Source organism: Carcharhinus amblyrhynchos, chromosome 11 (genome assembly GCF_965287045.1).
Source record: "Carcharhinus amblyrhynchos chromosome 11, sCarAmb.v2.hapA, whole genome shotgun sequence".
Taxonomy (NCBI): Eukaryota; Metazoa; Chordata; class Chondrichthyes; order Carcharhiniformes; family Carcharhinidae; genus Carcharhinus; species Carcharhinus amblyrhynchos.
This window is the reverse complement of record NC_137334.1, coordinates 59,525,669-59,545,939: the sequence shown is the minus strand read 5'-3', so window position 1 is coordinate 59,545,939 and position 20,271 is coordinate 59,525,669. Positions and strand designations below refer to the sequence as shown.

The window sequence follows — 20,271 nt, the reverse complement described above, 5'->3', positions numbered from 1 at the left end:
AGAGCAATCTCAGGTAGAGGATTCCAAAATTCATAATCCTTTCAGTGAATAAAATTTCTAATTTTAGTCCAAAGTGGCCAACCCTTTATTCTAAGACAGTGACCAACATTTACTCCTTTTTTTGTATGTGATGCCTGCAAGTAACTTATTGAAGGGCAGCATGATGGCTAGCACTGCTGTCTCACAGCTCTAGCAACCTGGGTTTCATTCCTGCGCAGAGTCTGGATGTTCTCCCCATGTCTGCATGGGTTGCCTCAGGGTGATCCGGTTTCCTTCCACAGTCCAGAGGAAGTGCTGGTTAGCTGCACTGGCCGTGCTAAATTCTCCTTCAGGTATACCCAGACAGGCACCAGAATATAGCAACTAGGGGATTGTCACTGTGAATTCACTGCAGCATTAATGTAAGCCTCCTTGTGACACTAATAAACAAACTGAAGTGGTATCCTTTTTTTTTGCACTACTGCACACCTGTAGCAAGGAGGTTGACTTGTGCTGATCCTCACTGAAACTGTTGGTTTTCAGTGCAGCTTAAAGGAAGCTTGACTCGTGACCCCAAGTTTTAAATTTCCCAGCAAATGGAAATATTTGCTCAGCATCGAAACCCCTTCCCCCCACTCATGTGGCAGCCGCTCTTCCCAAACCATCCCCTCTCCTCCACTCAGCAGCCCCTCTTCTCAAACCACCCCTTCCACTCACTCAGCACATCTTTTCAAACAAACATCCCCTCCCCACTCATTCAGCAGCCACTCTTTCCAAATCCCCTGCTATCACTCACTCAATATCACCTTTTCCCAATGCCCATTTCCCACTCACTCCTTTATACCTTTTTGATATGGCTCCAGAGGGGCAACTCAGCCATGCAGACCATTTCCATCCAGCAGTCCGTTGACCCACGGGTGAAGCAAACCTCTCCCACTCTATTTCAGTCAGTAGTTGCTGCTCTCTCAAATTCAGAAATGCCAGCAACCTTGTGCTAATACATCTGCCCCTTAGTAACTGAACAGGTGTAACACTTGTGGTGACATGAGGTGTTGTTCTATGTACAAATCAAACTGGCCAACTTCCTGATTGCCTAAAGGCTGATGACTGCTACATGGTGGCTTTGAACCATGTTCTCTTAGCCAGTCCACTTGAAGCAGAGTGATAGGATGCAGTTCAAATATGTTGAACACCTCCAGTTATCCTGAAACACTAGAACTCTTCATTTGCGAAAACAGTTCTATTGTCAGAAGCTAGCACCTCAGGCAATCCATTCCAGCCAATGAACGGCTGTCACAATTTCGCTACCATTGCTTAAAAGGTTGTGGAGTCTATTTTGTGTATGTCCAACCGCTTGGGTGTGCGCATCTATTACGAGCAGGGACATTGATTTTTGCGGGCTCGTTCATGGGACCAAAGTGTGGTCATACCTATAGTTGATCTGCCCACTCCAAAGTGTGCTTTAAGGCTGCAGGTTGCCATTTTTGCTGCATTGTTTGGCCAGATTCTCTGTGGTTATCTATCCCAGGCCACCACACACAATTCGAAAATCGTACATGCCGATGAGGTTCTGAAAAGGTTGTCTGGTCGACTGGTACATGTGGGTATTTACAATCACTTGGAATTATTACATTGAATACTTTATATCATTACCTGGTTTCCTCCAAGACCATGGCACGAATACATTATTAAGTGTTTCGCACCCTGATTATTTTCTCCAGCATCAAGGCAAGTTTCTGAACCCAAGTTTTTAATCTAAAATTGAAGGATTGAAAAAAAAATCACTGGAAACAGAAGCAATCTTTTGTCCTGATTAATTAAATTTTTTTTTGTAAGTTGCCTTTTACTTTTTTTGTTGATGAAAGAACCAACATTAACTATTTTATAGTGTGACTTTGTTTCAAAGTTAAAGATATTTAAATAACTGCAAAAGTGCATAATTGGCAATATGTAAAAATCTCAGATTTACAAACTAACAGCTGAAGCCTAACGTTAGAAATATGTAAGTGCTAATAGACTGTTAAATAAAGCAAAGTTACAATCAAAGCAAATGCGGAAATGTTAAATAACAAAACTGATTTCCTGTAATCATAAAACAGGGCAATAATTCTTTCAAAATAGCAAGTTAATTCATGACAAGTGTGCAATATTAAAACAGTACTTACCGCACCATAATGTGCAGGAGACATATCGGGCATAAATACCTCAGGATAAACATTCTTCAAATACCAAGTGAAGTTTTTACAATGTAGACGCTGTTTCAGCTCTAGCCTTTCAGTAATGTCTCCATATGTTTTCTGTTAAAATGAAGCACTAAGTTATTAAGGGAACGCTGATTAACTGAATCAATACACTGTCACAATCAAGAAAAGGACTTAAAAAAATACCAGTTCCTGTGGGTCAAAGACTAGTAATAACATACTTTTATAAAATGCTTTCTTCTAAAAATTAGAGGTTTTAATTTCCCATCCAATTCCTAAACAGCTTTTCCTCAATACATTTAAACCGACCTCAGTACACTTAATACCTTTTAATTATGTCTCCTGAAGCCACATTACATTCAAGGCCATACTTTTAACAACTACTGTTCTTCCTCAGTACATGACAGGTTGACCATTTGCAACTTTACTGAATAAATGAAGAAAGAAGTTGTTTTGCTGTACAGAATGTTTGTATTCCTGAAAAAAGACATTTTGTCAAAGCTTTTCATCATACATTCATCAGGAAAATGCCATGGATACCAAATAAAACAAATAATACTGGAAAAGCTCAGGTCTGGCTGTACCTGTGGAGTAAGAAACAAAATTAACATTTCAAGTTTGTATAACTCTTCTTCAGAATACCAATGCCAGGAGAAATAACAATTTTATACTACAGGATTGTGCCAACTGGTTGGCAAATGGACTCCGACTGGTAGGAGTTGGTAAGGAGAATGCACCAGTTACTGGTGACAGTTTATTCTATACTTTTTTCTTCTTATGGTTAATGTGGATGTAGAGCAGCAAGTATAAATTACATTTAGGTGATTAAGCCAGGCAATTGTTTCAGGAGTAACTCAGGGCAAAACAGTAATGTCTTCTGAATCTGTGAACACCATCATCTGTATGAGGTAGCCAAATCACACACAGGAGCTTTACATCTGTCATTTGTACATCAAGTATCTGCATCTGCCATCATATACATGGATGTCCACTGGCTTAATAGAAGATCAAAGACATGGATCTTTTCTAGCAGGTTGTCAACAAGGTAATTGTTTGTGACTTCTTGGAAACTCAATTCCATGTTCCAAGTTTCCTCAGGGTTGAATTAGGATTGTTGTTGATAAAGCTCACAGATCTAGAAGGGATTGCATGCCTTCAAGTAGTGTTGAGGTCTTAGTGGACAACAAGACGTTAGCGTTCCTTGACTGACTGGATTTCTAGGAGGATTGCAGCGTCATGATGAGTAGATAGGGTTACAGTGTGCAACCAGTGTGTTGGAGGCTAAGTAAAGACATTTAAGTTTTTGCCATAAAAGGAACAATTTTCTCTTCTTCTGACTAATTATATGGCCCAGTTCAAGAGCATGTTGAAAGATAAGTGTCTTACTCATGGTGTTACAAGGCAGATGACATGTACATACTAAATATAAGTGTACATTTTATACCAAAAAAAATTATAATCCATCATTAGTGAGATCAATTTCATTCAGTTCAACTTTGCAAGCAAATTGTCCTGAAGGCAAGGAATACCTATAATTCATCCCAATCCATAGAAATCCAAACACAAAGCTGTCAAACACTCAGGAAGCATCATGGACACACAGTTAATAGCAGATGTCCACTGTTCATTTGGATCTTCCCTGTCCCATAACGCTTTCTTCATCATTTGCCTCTCAGCCAAAGCTTCCGCACCCTAATTTGTATGTGTACAGATCTTGACCCAAGTCAGGTGGCCAATTTATCACCCAACCTCCTTCATAAAGTAGCACAAAAGTTCGTATTCTCCTCAGCTCTAGTTCTGTGTCACGTATGAACACCAAACAACCAATTTTAAAAATATCCAAGCTATGAGTAAAAATTAAGTTTTCATTCAACAAGGGGAAAAGCTCTGTTTTCTCAATTTTACAAGAAATGCAGCAAAAGGAAGTAATACCTGTGCAAATCACAAATAAGCATGGACACTGAATTTTAATTTCAGATTCAAATGCAGATCAAAAATCAAATAAAAATCCACATACTTTAGCACCTGTACTTGAAATAGTCCTTTTATGACATAGGGCCATTTATTGGCAAAAAGGCAGAAAAATTCCATGGATGGTTGGTTCAATCAGATACTACTTTTAAAGCAGTACATAGTTTAGGAAAGATGGGCACATTCATGCTTTCCAATTATAATTTTCCAGGAACTAAAAATATTGTGATCGAAGATAGACGAAATTTCCTATGAAGTGTGTGTGTGGGGAGTCATTGTAAGTCAGCGCCTATGGAAGCAGCCTTGGTTGCTTGAAGATTTTAACAGTTAATGTTCAGTACCAATATTGGATGCATCTGAACAGAAGCTGAGCTCTGGTCCAAAAGTGAACCTTGATCAGACCTAGATGCGTACTGGAGAATGTGTAGGGTACACACCAAGATAGTGGAAAATACTAAACCACTTTATTAAGGCTAAAATACTGTTAAGATTTATTTAACAAGATGCTTCACAGATTCAAAACATTAGCTAAGATGCTATTTGTCAATGGCTCCAGCATTTTATGCAAGTTACAGGGCTCTAACCATTTTTCATTTTTAAGCCCTGCTTCATCACCAATTTTTAAGAATAGTTATTAAGTTTGAAAATTATACATTGAATCCTTTGGATATAGAAGCAACCTTATGGAAAAATAGTTCTCTCAGAATATGAACACCTAACATCTCAGAAAATAATAGAATAAATCATTTCAACTTCATAAATCAGATTGTTAAATCTCAATTAGTCTGCTTTAAAAAAAGCAAACCACGTGGAAATGTGGAAAATAAGACATTTTAAGATTAATACTAATCAAGATCATTCAAAATAGTTGCACAGAAATCCCAAGGAAACAATGATCTATGTTTTCAACAGCAAAAAGTTGACATAAAACAATGAAACAGTTTAGGTCAAAGATCTAATAATAAGCTGACAAAGTTTAATGGTTTCAGTGACCATGTGAACATTTTAAACAAAATACTCTTCGTGGTTGGCATTGCAGCCAACCACGATCCATTTCCAGACTAAAATTCTGCCAAAAGATTGTTGCCAGCATTCTTCCATCTATGAAAGATGATGGACAAACAGTAAATCATTCAGGTGGGATACCTTCACGTATGGCACACACCCGAGGTCTAAAGTAACCAAACCTTGAGGCACGTTCTACCACAAGTACCACATATGAAGTTCTGAGTTTCGTTGTGGGTTGTTGTTTTGGTGTCAGCATCTATTGTCAAACTGCTGTAGTCACTGGTCATGGCATATCAGCCCATAGAGATGGTGTTGCCATTTTCCTCTTGCATCAGCTGGAGATTCCCAGGTGTGATAATTGGTGTTTAAGATCATTAGGTCGCATTTGCAAACATTCTTGAGGTAGAGATTTGATCAATTGGCTCTGGCTACCTTAGCAAAGTACTCAGATATATGGAAATCATCTATTCTGTGGAAATACTTGAGCCAATAAAGCTACCTCCACTTGATGAATACTGTAGTAATTGCAAGGATTGGTGACCATCAATTAATTGAATGAATGTTCTCACCTCTAGCGCTAGGTCCCTTTGCTCATTGGGAACAAGCAATCAGGTCACATGATCCTCCCGATGTACAGCCCTTCAAGTCCCTTATTGTACAATACATAATAACTTATATAATCTCCAAAACATCAGCAATAAAATGAACATTTTCAAACATGTTTATCTGAAACTGTCAGGAGGCTCTCTCTTTCTCTGGAAGTGACACAGCTCAATTAGTTGAGGTTCAACTATAGAGGTAGTTTTGTTGGACCTGCCTCACCAGGATTCTTCTGGAAACTGTGCTCACTTTCCACTAATTCCTCAGTTCCATTGGAAGCAGCACTTTGGCCTGCCCCTGGCTGATCAGCCACTTAGTTCTTTGGCCAAACGACTTGCTGGCTCAATTTTATCAGGCAGTAGCTCCCACAACCTCAAATGATCTTCATGTTTCTTCACAATTTGTCCTGCACTTTCACCCCATAAAACATGGCCTCATCCTGGCCACCACAACTCCTGAGACAAAATTTGGTCTGCTTCCAAAATTCTTCAAAGACTGGATCATCTATTTCAAGTGTTCATTCTACTTTTAATGAATCATGGTCCTTTTATGACAACTCTACCCTATTGCTATCATCCCCACCAAATCTGGAACTACCAGGTACAACCTGTTTCTCAAGCGTCAACCCAGTGGCATCTCAGCTGGAACTATTCCAATATTGGTACGAGGGATGGTTCTATAGCCAAAACAAACCTTGCTACCTTGATTTCTAATGATCCAGGGGACTGCTTCATCATATCAGTCACGAAAGTCTGAACTGCGCATGGGCCAATCCATTTGAAGAAGTCTGGCATTCATTTTGAATGGGTGTCCACTAACAAAAGGGATATCGCACCCATAAATGGGCCAACATAATCCATGTGAACTCTTACCCATGGTCAAACTGGCCATTCCCATGTGTTCAGGGAGGCTGCAGCTAGTTGTTTTTGCTGGAACTGGCACATTGTTTGATAAATCTTTCTCTCTCAGCATCAATGCCAGGCCACCAGATATAGCTTCTCACCAGCATTTTCATTTTTGGTGTGCCCGAATGGGCACTACGCAATTCTTCAAGCAATAACTCTCTTCCTAATACAAGGATGACAACTCTCATTTCAACTGAGCTCATGCTTCCTGAGCTGATGAAGCTTAATTTCCTCTGAAGCACTCTTATCCCACCATCTATCCAATATCACATTTAATCTTTGATAACAGTGAGTCTCTATTAATCTAATACTTGTCTTATTATGCTATTGCAGGTAAAGAGTCCAGAAAGTTTAAAGAAATTACAATCTCTTGCAGGATTAGAGGGAGTGGCATGCTTTTGGGTAATGGGAGACAACTTAAGGTGTCTGCACTGGCAGTGTGAGCCCCTGGCCGACGTTTGGAGTTTGCAAGTTCTCCGTGGGTTTCCTCCTTGTGCTCCAATTCCCCCCCCCACCCCACAGTCCAATAATGTGCAGGTTAGGGGGATTCGCTCTGCTAAATTGCCCCTCAGTGCATCAAGATACGTAGGTTAGGTGGATCAGCTATGATAAATGTACAGAGTTATAGGGATAGGACGAGGGTGGGGGCTGGGTAAGGTGCTCTTTTGGAGACTTGGAGCAGACCCAATAGGCCAACTGGCTTCCTGCTGCACTGCAGCAATTCTATGGTACTATGTTAACACAAGCATCAACTGGATAACCAAGAAGCCACCTCATTTGCTTGGAAGGTGCATTTTTCTCTTTTAGGCACACTTCTAACTTCTGGGATCTTTGCAAATCTTTGTCCAAATTTGTCAAATGTTCTTCCTTGGTGGACTCTGCTTTTAGAACGTCACTTAATTAAATGACAATTCTAAGCTAAACCTGCAGCAAACTCTCCATAGTTCACTGAAAGATGGTACAAGACGACAAAACCCAGAATGGTAGATAAGTAAATTGATGTTATCCATTATGTGTATTTGTTCTGGCATAAGCGAGTGTCATCTAGTTCTAATTATTGGTAAGCATGGTTCATGTTCAATTTCGTATATGTCAGACCCTCAGACAACTTCACATACAGACCCTTTATTTTGGGGATGGGTTATCTATCCAGTTTTGCAGTTTGGTTTACTGTCAGCTTGTGATTCCCACAGATATGGATCTGGAAACTGGCTCCACTTGAGATAGTTTCAAATTGAAGAATAGAGTAAGACAGTGATTTCCTAGTCTCCACTGTTCGGCATCTTCTTCTCCTCCAAGCTCCTGACCTTTGGCTTCCTTGCAGACATGGAAGCAATCTTATATTCTAGATCAGGTGGCAAGCTCCACAATCTATCAAGATTGAAAATGAATACAAAACCTCAGCAATTTTTTGCCAAAGAATAAAGGAAATTTGTTTTACTCTACTTAAAACTACACAAACCTATATTTTCACACTTAGATTTTACTTGGAATTGACCAGTGGATAAACAGATAAAATGATCCAACACCCCCACCCCAGCCTGCTCCCAAAGACCCAGAAGAAACTGCTGCTCACCAACAGAAGAATTGAACTATAACGTATTTCTCTGTACTTGCACCAGCAAAACAAGAAATCTTTTCTAGCAATCAGAAGGGTAATGAATTATATCCAATGGATCTCCTGTATTTAAAAGATGGAGCTCAATAGATATTGTTTAAATCTCACAGCAAGGGAATAATAGTTATAACAGTTATAATTTGACACTCTTCTGTTTAAAACTGAATGCACATTGTAACCACTTAGTGTTAGGATAAGGGGTAGCAAATCTAAAACAGAGTTGAGGAGAAACTGCTTCTCCCAAAAGGTTGTGAATCTGTGGAATGGGTTACCCCAAAGTGCGGTGGATGCTGGGATGGTGAGTAAATTTAAGGAGGAGTTAGATTTTTAATTGGTAATGGGCTGAAGGCAGGAAAATGGTGGATGAGGAGCACATCAGTCATGATCGAATGGTGGATCAGACGCAATGGGCTGAATTGTCTAATTCTGCTCCTATATCTCATGAAATTGTGTAGTATTTATTAACCTGGGAAAAGTTCCAATTTCTGAAGTTCAACATCTCTTTCAAAGAGAACGTGCAGTTACCTGTCACACCAAAAAGTGAATGTAAGGATTGAATCCTCACTTGAAGAGAATGTAATAATTAGAAAACTGAATTGATGGATACCAATCTTTCTAAGGATATTTTATTGAAAATTCCATTATGCCCAAAATGAACTCCTCCAATTTCTTTGCAAGAGTAGCGTGGCTGGAACTTTTACCAGTATGTTGTGCATTCTCTACCGTCATTTCCGAATAATTCTGTTCATCAGCAGCCCCCAAAGTTTAGCATTTACAACTAGCTGAGCGGAGCTTCAAGTGTCCTGGGTCCTTAGAAGCATTCACTCCACTTCTGTCCATATCTTGATCAGATGCTCACGCCCACTAGTGACTTGCGAGTCACCAGGTGAAAACTCGATCCTTACATTCACTTTTTGGTGCAACAGGTAACTGCACTACTGTATGGTTTGCACGAGTTCTGTGATGGTGCATCTTAAAGAGGGGGTAACCACCTCATTTGTCAGTGAACTGAACTGCCTCCTACTGGATACATGAAGGTCCCATGGGAGATAAAAGACATCAGTCAAAATAAGAGCCTTTCATGTTATTTTGTACATAAACAGATTTCATGAGCTGTTGACATTGAGGGCGATTTTGAGCCAGCGTTAGCGGTCTTTGGGATCACCAATGTGAGCAGAGAATCTGGAGGGGACCGGAAATGCGATTCTCTGCAGACAGACTGCGTTTCCATGCCCCTTTTGGTAACATCATGAGATTCACAAGGGGTAAGAACCCCATTTAATCATTTCATTATCATTGCTAATCCACAGTAGTTACTCAGCCATCCTATCAAATGGCCTCCTTCACCGAATATTCAAACCTCAGCAACAAAACAGGGACTCAGTCAAGGAATTCACTCCCAAGTATAATCCCCAGGGGACAGGGTCATGCTAACGCAGTGCCAATCTGGCAGTGCCATAGGTGATCACTCCAGGCTGCTGCTCAGAAGACATTCCCTTTGTATCGTGGAGAGCTGGTGCTTACAAGGAGGAGTGTGCTCCCAAGACTGCAGTAGTCGGGGTGGTGGTAGGGAGGAGGGGGTGGAAGATTTGTCTTCGTAATGTCTACAAACCGGGGTGGGGGCGATGTTGACATTGTGGGTCAGCAGGTGGGCTGGCGAGACAGCCTTGTTGCTTCTGCTGTGGTGGTGATGGGGACTTCCAATACTTGTAATAGGTGGCGGGGGAGCAGTTGCTAATGTTTACCTGGGAGAGGGGGTGATGGAGACTATTCAGTTTGTGCACTGATTGGGACTCCCTTTAAAGATGGACACGAGGCAAAAGTAGAGGACAGGTGGTGGTCCAATAGTCATTGTTCTGCTGAGTAAAATAAAATGAGTGGGCAGGGCGTGCACCAGTCTGGTGGAGCGAGGCCAGAGACAATATATGAACAAACATTCTATTCAAATTGACACGTGCCTTGCCTTAATAAAAGCTAGGAGAAAAAATGAATAATCTTGAACACTCATTGGAGACAAGGCTGGATGGGGCAGGGGAGAGGGGATTAAGGAAATGTGGAGAACAAAGGGGGAGTTTAACAGAAATCATAACATTATTTATTCTAAACACAGTAGTGTTCATGTTGGTATGGCTCCAGAATGATCGAGCCTTGGATCAAATTCAGTTTTCTACATTGTTAAGTACCCAAACTGAACCATGCACTTGATCTGAGGAATGAGAAGAGTGGAAAGACAAGCCACTTGGGAAATCAAAAGAGATGAGGTACTATCATGCAAGGATTTGAACAATTAATTGGAGGCATATTAAGCCCAATCCATGCCTGCACACTTCTAATTTGATCACAGGGTACCCCTGGTCATGCAAATAGAATTGTTTGTGCAGTAAAGACTCAGGAGAGCAAATGCAAGGGAGGGATGAAAAAAAAAACACACGCTTTTCAACTCTCTAAAACAAAGAAAATGATCGAAGAATTTTTAAAAAGTTAGACAATTAGGAGTGAAAGCAAATGCAGTTCAGCTAGCAGCAGCAGTGAACAAATGCTCCAATAATCGAAAGGCTGCTTAATGTACCTTTCAAACACAAATTAGAAATAAGACAGAAAGCAAGTTAAAATAAAAATGATTCAAAAATTTTTCAATTCCTTTAAAAGTCAGTGTTATAGCAGAAAGAGCAGTATAATAATCAAAGGATTGAATTGATATTACTCAAAAGGAATTATGAAAAATTGTTCTGCAAAGTGGAAAAATTACACCATTGTCAGGGGACGAAGATCCATACTGGGTGGCACCATGGTTAGCACTGCTGCCTCTCAGTGCCAGGGACAAGGGTTCAATTCCAATCTCAGGTCATTGTCTGGGGTTTGCATGTCCTCCCCATGTCTGTGTAGGTTTTTTCCAGGTGCTCCGGTTTCCTCCCACAGCCCAAAGATGTGCGGGTTAGGTTGATTGGTCATGCTAAATTGTCCCTGAGTGTCAGGAGGATTAGCAGGATAAATGTGTGGAATTACAGGAATAGGGCCTGGATGGGATTATGGTCAGTGCAGATTCAACAAGCCAAATGGTCTCCTTCTGCACTGTAGGGGTTCTGAAGCATTCTATGATAAACATATACATTAAGATATCCTTACAGCTAATTTCTGAAACTTAAAAAAACTGGACAAAGATCTGTGATCCTTGAACGGCAGGGCAGAGGGACCTCGGGGTCCTTGTGCATGAGTCGCAAAAACCCAGCTTGCAGGTGCAGCAGGTGGTCAGGAAGGCGAATGGGATGCTGGCCTTCATAGCGAGGGGGATTGAATATAAAAGTAGGGAGGTCTTGCTGCAGCTGTATAGGGCATTGGTGAGGCCGCAGCTGGAGTACTGTGTGCAGTTTTGGGCGCCGCACCTGCGCAAGGATATTTTGGCCCTGGAGGGAGTGCAGAGGAGGTTTACTAGGCTGATACCGGAGTTGAGGGGATTGAGCTATGAGGAGAGGCTGAATAAACTAGGCTTGTACTCGTTAGAGTTTAGAAGAATGAGGGGAGATCTCATTGAGATGTATAAGATGATGAATGGGATGGATAGGGTAGAGGTGGAGAGACTCTTCCCGCTCAAAAAAGACAGTAGGGGGCACAGCCTCAAGATAAAGGGGAGGCGGTTTAGAACGGAGTTGAGGAGGAACTTCTTCACTCAAAGGGTGGTGAATCTCTGGAATTCTCTGCCCGTTGAAGTGGTGGAGGCTGCCTCGCTAAATATTTTTAAGACGCGGGTTGATGGGTTCTTGATAAGAGAGGGGATTAAGGGTTATGGGGAGAGGGCGGGAAAGTGGAACTGAGCCACAACAGATCAGCCATGATCTTATTGAATGGCGGGGCAGGCTCGAAGTGCTAGATGGCCTACTCCTGCTCCTATTTCTTATGTTCTTATGTTCTTATGAATCTGCAGCTTGTCATCTCCAAAAACAGACTAATGACCTCCTGTGGGCTGCAGAGACCAGATTCAAAGAGGAACATATAAAAGGTCAGCTGCAATTAATATACCAGGTCTGGCCAACTGGAGTTTATTTGCCTGCCAGGACCAAAAAAAACACGCAACCTTCCTTTTGAGTCTTAATGGATGGAACATTTAACTACCTCAGGAACCCCAACAGGGGACATACACCCTTTGTCAAAAGCGTCGTGAAGAGGTCAGATGTCTTGCTCTGCTGTACTGCAAAATTCAATCTGCCACCTTACCAGCCATAAGCAGCACAGAAAAGGGGTGCTGCCCAGAAAGAATACTTGGCTCCATCTACACTTTCTACTGGAACTTCTGTACCATCGCCTACTAGGCTCATTTATCTCTGCACACTGTGTGTAAAGTCAACTCCACTGGAAAATGAAAACTGATGCTGTACAGTTCAGTCCGCTGACCTCAGTGAAGGAATACTTGATTGGACTAGCGATTCTGGACATATGTGAAACAACAATTGTTTTTCCTGTAGTCTTTGTCCTTCAAATCTTTCTTTCTCTATCCTTTCTTATTATACGAGCAAAAAGGAGACAATGGTGCTTTCCTTATCCTGCATTTGAGTGCAAATGAATCCTTTGAGTTCACCCTATCATGAGTTTGCTGTGAAGTTACAAATAGAAATTGAATCATACCAAAACAGAGGGGTTGAGAAATAGGTCACCACTTAGAACAGGAAGGAAACAAATCAAACAATTTTGCTTATGGATAAATAGTAAGAGGAGAAATCAATGTTGTTTAAATTAAGCCCTCCGCCTGTAACATCATTTTGATAAAATCACCAACAAAAGGCGCTTTGAACCTTTCAAAACATAATTTAAATATTCCCAGGATTCTAATGGTGCAGGATATTCAAGTCAGGATGTGTTCTCAAGCAGGGAACTTGCAGGTGGTGGTGTTCATGCATCTGCTGCCCTTGTCCTTCTAGATAGTGGAAATCACCAATTTGGAGTCGCTGCTGAAGAAACTTTGATTTGCTATAACGTATCTTGTGAGTGGTACATACTACAGCCACTGTGCACTAGTGGTGGACAGAGTGTATTTAAGCTGGTAAATGGAGTGCTGATCAAACTGGCTGCTTTGTTTTGGACGATTTAGAGCTGCACTTATCCAGTCAAGTGGAGAGCACTCCATCACATTCCTGACATAAAAAGCTTTATGGAGTGAGAAGGAGTGTTACTTGTCAAAGAATTCTTCAGCTCTGATCTTCTACTGTTGCCACAGTAGGTATGCCTCATTCAGTTCAGTTTCTAGTCAATAGAATCCTAGGGATATTGATGAAGGAGGATTCCACAATGATAGTGTCAAGGGAAGGTGGTTAGGTTCTCGCTTGTTGAAGGTGGTCATAACCTGGCACTTTTGTGGTGCAAATATTGAATGCTACTTATCAGCCCAAGCCTGAATGCCATGCAAGTCTTGCTGCAGACAGTCATGGGCTGCTTTGGCATTGGAGAAGTTGCAAATAGACGACGTTGCGCAATCAGAAATAAATTCTCATTTTTAAGAGTGTACTGGATGAAAGTCAATAAGGCATCAGTTGAAGATGGTTGGGACAGGACACTAACCTAATGAATACCTAAAGCAACATCCTCGGACTGTTTCATTGATCCCTGTCCATACTCTGGCATCAATGTTGACCATAAACTGATCAGCCATGTAAACACTGTGGCTACAAATACAGGTCAGAGTTTGGGTTATTGAGAGTGTAACTCACCTCCTTACTCCCCAAGGCCTGCCCACCATCTACAAGAACCAAATCAGGAGTGTGATGGAATACTCTCCATTTGCCTAGATGAATGCACCTCCAAAAACACTGAAGGAACGCAACACTATCTAGAATAAAGCAACCTGTTTGAATGGTATCCCATTCACCACCTCAAACATTCACTCTCTACTAGCGGTGCAATATCATCAGTGTGTACCACCTACCAGACCCACTGCATCAACACATTAAGCTTTGTTTGACAGCACCTTGCAAACTTACAACTTCAATTGTAAAGGACATCAGCAGTAGGCACATCGAAGTATCATTATCTCCATTCTCCCTGCCCCATCAAATCTGACCATATATCACCTGCCATTCCCAGCAAAAGCGTATCATAGTCACAATTTTACACATGCACTGAGCTCATATGGAAGCTCTTGGAACAAACTTTTATTTATTGGAAATGGACATTTATAAACTATTACGGTGGATGTCAAGGGAGCAGGTGACCATTCCTATTCAACGCAGACTATGTAGCTTCTGGAAAATTCAAATGAATAACCACAATTTAGGGCCATTTAATTGATATACACATTAAAAAGTAATACACAGCCCTTTCATTACAAAATATACTGAAAACTGGCAGTAAAAAACAAGTACATTCTATTTGTGACGCATTGTTCCTTTATTATTACTGGCTTAAAATGCTAAAGTTCCCTACCTAACAGCACTTTGGGAGAACCAACAGTATGTAGGCTGCAGATTCAAGCCGACAGATTATAACCATTTTCTTGAGCAATCAGGGATGGCCAACAAATGCTGACCACAATGAATAACCGCATAAAAAGAAAATGTCCTTTTGAAATGTTTTAACTGAAATGGATTGCAACTAAGATATAATTAAATTATAAACCAAGGTTGAGATTCTATAGAATTATTGTATCCTGCAAATTCAGTTAGCTGCAGTTATGTACTTACTTGAACCTCTTAAAAGGGTAGAATATTCATAATCCTGCAGACAAGCTAGTTTCATAACACTATTATTGCTATAAACCTGTTTCTCTACAGTACCTAATACAACATGTTCTGAGTTTGATTTCTTCAAAAAGAGTCAAACAATGTGTAAAAAAATCTTTTCGGGAACAGTTGCATTGAATATTTATGAAGCTATAAGTATTTGTGTCACCCATTGTATTTGAAAATCTTCAAAAATTCTAAACCCAAAAATATGAAGAAAGCTAAAAGCAATTGGCAAAAGCAAACTTGTGTAATGCCAAGGTAACTCCCAAGTAAGTGTTTTAGTAATGTTACCTACCTCTTTAGACATCTGCATTGCCTGTTGATTTCGCCTGTAAAATATCTGTTTGTAGTCATCCATCCACACTTCTGCCAAGCGGACCAAGTTGCGAGCTATCACTTGAGTACCTTTGGGAAAGGTATGTGGACTTTTGGTGCGGAAAACATGACCTACTACAGAACATGGCAAAATTTCCAATTGTCCACCACACAACCAAACCTGTAAGTAAAAAGGAAATACACTGATATATTAATAAACAAAGCAGTGACAGTTCAGTGCAACTAACTCTAATACTTAGAAGCTGGAAACAGTTAATCAGTAATATAAATCTGTTACCTGATTAGTCAGAATGAATTTGATTTTTTAAAAATTCAGGCTTTTGAAAAAATATCTTTCAAAAAACCCTGCCCAGACATGAGAATCTCTGCCAAAAAAAGTGTTACACAAACATGTCTGCATATAGCAAATAGTAACTCTTCAGTGCAAGTTAATTGTAATAAGTGATGTGAAATTCCTCTTCACAAACTGAAATACTTGAAGACTAACCCCCTTTAAATTGGGAAGATTTGGAACCAGATTTAAATTCTGTGTAATTGAATGGGTTTGAATGAGATAAACTCTTGCCCACAATGTTCATGATGTACACAGATCAAGGAGCCACAGGACACCGAATTGATAAGTTCTATTAACTGGTTTGGTCTAAACAGAATTAACAATCATCTCTTTGACAAAGGCTCAGAGGTCAAGCATCAGATCAAGCCCAATATGGCTATACCTTATGGAGAACATTGAATTGGATTCAATGGGATTTTGAATTTGGTATTTGGAGCAAACAAGGAATGGATTTGGACTTGCCTAGTTCTTTCTGAGCACTGGCTTTGTAACATTAAGAATGGAGTAAAAATTTACAGGTCTGTTGGTGGCACAGCAGTTAGCAGTGCTGCTTCACAGTGCCAGAGATCTGGGTTTGATTCCCAGCTTGGGTCAGTGTGTGTGAAATTTACACATTCTCCCAGAGTCTGAAAGACATACTGGTTAGGTGCATTGACCAGAATAGGCACCAAAGTGTGGCAACCAGGGGAAATTTTACAATAACTTCATTGCAGTGTTAATGTAAGCCTCACTTGTGACTAATAAACTTTTACTTAACTTTTATTGTCAGATTGTAGTTCTATGAAGTGCCTTGCGATATTTTCAACTATATGAGTTGTTATGGTAATGTCAAATGTCAAGACTCAAATCTAAAATTATCATCAATACCCTGATGTGAACAACAGTAATATTTTAGCATTCCACAAGCAGAAGAGGGGCTAGTCCTTGCACTCCATCCACTCAAGTTTTAGAAGCTGTTTTCTTTTAACTTCACTGTTATTGATGACAAAGATGAACAGGAAAGTATTTAATATACTGACAATGGAATGAATGTATTGAATTTAGGTAATAAAACATGTAACTTTAAATTCTCCAGCTTTATTTGAGAGAACTAAATAGTTCCAATGAAATCTGTTGTGCAAGCATGACATTTATTATGGGCCATACAGGTGGAATGCTGTACAAACAGCCAATAATTTTATTCATGTTTCAATGTAAGCATATACAAAACTGTGGACAGAATCATTGCATATTCATAGTTTTGTCATAATTCAGATTCTCTCTTCACAACTACATAGTGGAAATAACACATCTTCAAAAACACAACAGGATCATTCACAGAAAACTTCCTGAACTAGATGGAACTGAGGAAGTATTTTCAATCTGGGTAAAGAATCATGCATCAAACTGTTCAAGGTAATTCAGTAACCAGTAATTCAATAACCAGATCATTCAATTCACTTGCTAATCCAGGAGTGGAGCCAAGTTCTCATATTAAATTGAGATTGATTATATTTGTGGACAGAAAAAGAACACGATACACTATTTGCCGAGTACTACATTTCGGCTTCATACAGGATCTAAGGACTTTGAATTATCCAAACCTCAATAATCATAAACTATAGGAAGCATGGTTCGTAAGTTTGTAGATGACACCAAGATTGGTGGCATAGTGGACAATGAAGAAAGTGATCTCCAATTGCAATGGGATCTTGATCAATTAGGCCAGTGGGCAGACAAATGGCAGATGGAGTTTAATTTAGACAAATATGAGGTGATGCATTTTGGTAGACTGAACCAGGGCAGGACTTACTCAGTTAATGGTAGAGCACTGGGGAGAGTTACAGAACAAAGATCTAGGGGTACACGTTCATAGCACCTCGAAAATGGAGTCACAGGTGGACAGAACGGTGAAGGCAGCATTCAGCATGCTTGGTTTCATTGGTCAGAACACTGAATACAGGAGTTGGGATGTCTTTTTGAAGTTGTACAAGACATTGGTAAGGCCATACTTGGAATACTGTGTGCAATTCTGATCACCCTATTATAGAAAGGATATTATTAAAATAGAAAGAGCACAGAAAAGATTTACTAGGATGCTACCGGGACTTGATGGATTGAGTTATAAGGAGGGGCCAGATAGACGGGGACTTCTTTCTCTGAATCGTAGGAGGCTGAGGAGTGGCCTTATAGAGGTCTCAAGGGGCACAGATTAGCTTGATAATCAATATCTAGATACAAAAAGTGTCCCGAGGGGCAATCTTTTCACGCAGAGGGTGGTGAGAGTCTGGAACAAGCTGCCAGAGGTAGTAGCAGAGGCTGGTACAATTTTGTCTTTTAAAAAGCATTTAGAAAGTTACATGGGTACAATGGGTATAGAGGGATATGGGCAATTGGGATTAGCTTAGGGGTTTAAAAAAAAAAGGGCAGCATGGACAAGTTGGACTGAAGGACCTGTTTCCATGCTGTAAACCTCTATAACTAACCAATTTTACTAATTACCCAAAGACCTTGTCTGAGGACATTTGAAAAAGGTATAAGAAGTCAAAGCACACTTTTTGACATTGCAAGAATCAACCAGATCTGGCAAGTAGCTCAGGATATCAATCATAGCACAGAATGAAGTTTAACCTCAAATTTATCACAGCAGAATGAAAATCCTTTCCATTTAGATTTAATTCAGGATTTGCATAGCCCAATTTAGCTTGAGCGTAATGCTTTTGCAAGAGAATAAGAAAAAGGTAAAGTCACCATAGTCCCAGATAACCACAGGCTGCTCTCTCCTTTTGAAGGGGGAGAGCTGATTGTGAGGTTTTAATTTGAGGATCACCACACCTCAAGTAAAGGACAAGGCTGAGCAAGCAGACCATCATGAATAACCTCAGCTGGTACAGGAATAGAACCCAAGCTGTTAGTGTCAATCTGCATCAATAATCAGCTGTCCAGCCAATTGAACTAAACCAATCATACACTTCACGTGGAAACATTAAGCCAAAGTGAAACAATGTCGTACCCAGTTATGCAATAATGAGTACTCATCTATACTGTCTAATGGGCTAGTGAGAACTTGCAAATCAGGTTGTATGATTGGTTTCAGTTTCAACAACTATACCTATATAGGTTTCAGTTTCAATTACTATATCGACATGACTTTAAATTAAAGTTAAAGGTGTTTAAAATATTTGTACAAAGCACAAAATGTTGACAAAACTACATTTTCAAAAATTGCCTTCTTTGACATCAAATCTTGTAAAAATCAGTACAGCCCAACTTGCCCGTCTATCGAACAAAAGCTTTCTGTTCAGTTCCCACCAGAAACCATACAATATAGCCAGGATTTCATTTGACTTTGGCTGTACACCCACAGTGAACCAGATATTGTGCAACCTCAGTATACTTTTTGACCTGAGTAGCAAGCTTCAAATCCCACACCTCAACCGTAGCCGCAGCTACCTATTTCACTTTCTACAACACCTTGGCTCCATTTCTACTAAAACTCTCATTCACACCTTCATTCCACACACGTTCAAATTTCTCACAATCGCTATCCTACACAAACCTCTACCACCCAATTCCAAACCTGGTCACCCACATCTACCTTAACTGATCCTTTCAACTTACCCCATCATACAATTCACCCCACCTGTAATGGTTGCCCAGCTCTCAAAACACAGCATGGTGGTTAGGACTGCGGCCTTACAGCACCAGAGACCTGGGTTCAATTCCTGCCTCGGAAGACTGTGTGGAGTTTGCACATTTCCTCTGTGTGCGTGTGGGTTTCCACTGGGTGTTCTGGCTTCCTCACACAGTCCAAAGATGTGCAGATTAGATAAAATTGCCCTTCAGGGTCAGGGGATTAGCAAGGTAAATACTCAGGATTATGTGGTGGGATTGTTGTTAGTGCAGGCTCGATGTACTGTACAGATTCTATGAAAAACAAACTAGCCCATTTTAACAACAATAACAACAGAAAATGTTAGGAAATCTCAGATGGTCTGATAGCGTACGCAGAATGAACAGAGCTAACATTTCAAGTCTGGATGACTCATCAGAGCTTCATCACGGCCCAATTTTGAAATTCTCTCAATGGTCTCATAATAACCTACATTTGAGAACTCATCCATTCTAAATTTAGTCAGTTGCATTGCATGTCTGGGATCTAGATCGGGCTCTAGAGTAAACTGTTTAAATTCTGCAGTTGGTTAAAGCCATTAATCCTGATTTACAACTACCATATACATATTGAGACCACTTCAGATCTTGGTTTTCAAACATTTGGTGTTGCATCATCATTACAACAGCATCATGTTCTTCTGATGTTAACTTTTTATATCATAGCACCCTTTGCTTTTCCAAGTCTGGATGACTGTGCATGTTGCCCTCTCTTCACATCTTTATAAGTATCAAAGCTTTAGCCATCAATCTTTGCATTCCAGAACAGTCTTTCTACCATCCACCTTGCTACAAACCTTTTATGCCTTCATAAGGCTCATTAAAGCCTTCTTCTTTAAGTGTATCTTGGATCAACTTACTTACCTCCTCAGTGTTTGCTTTCATTGTTATTATGAAGCACAGACTGGTATTTGGCCTGTCACAGCATGCCAGTTCTCAAAGAAATATCCATTTCCAG

General features: G+C 40.2%; 1 protein-coding gene across 4 annotated transcripts in view; it reads right to left on the bottom strand.

Moving 5' to 3' along the window:
* The window catches only part of galnt3 (UDP-N-acetyl-alpha-D-galactosamine:polypeptide N-acetylgalactosaminyltransferase 3 (GalNAc-T3)), a 53,990-nt gene that overhangs the window by 10,077 nt on the left and 23,642 nt on the right, over positions 1 to 20,271 (bottom strand). For all 4 annotated transcript variants that reach the window (XM_080199186.1, XM_080199187.1, XM_080199190.1 and 1 more), the window contains exons 7-9: positions 15,288 to 15,488; positions 2,145 to 2,276; positions 1,633 to 1,734 (exon numbers count right to left, since the gene is read on the bottom strand). In XM_080199186.1, the coding sequence (XP_080055312.1) occupies positions 1,633 to 1,734; positions 2,145 to 2,276; positions 15,288 to 15,488 (435 nt within the window). The remainder of the gene's footprint in view (positions 1 to 1,632; positions 1,735 to 2,144; positions 2,277 to 15,287; positions 15,489 to 20,271) is intronic.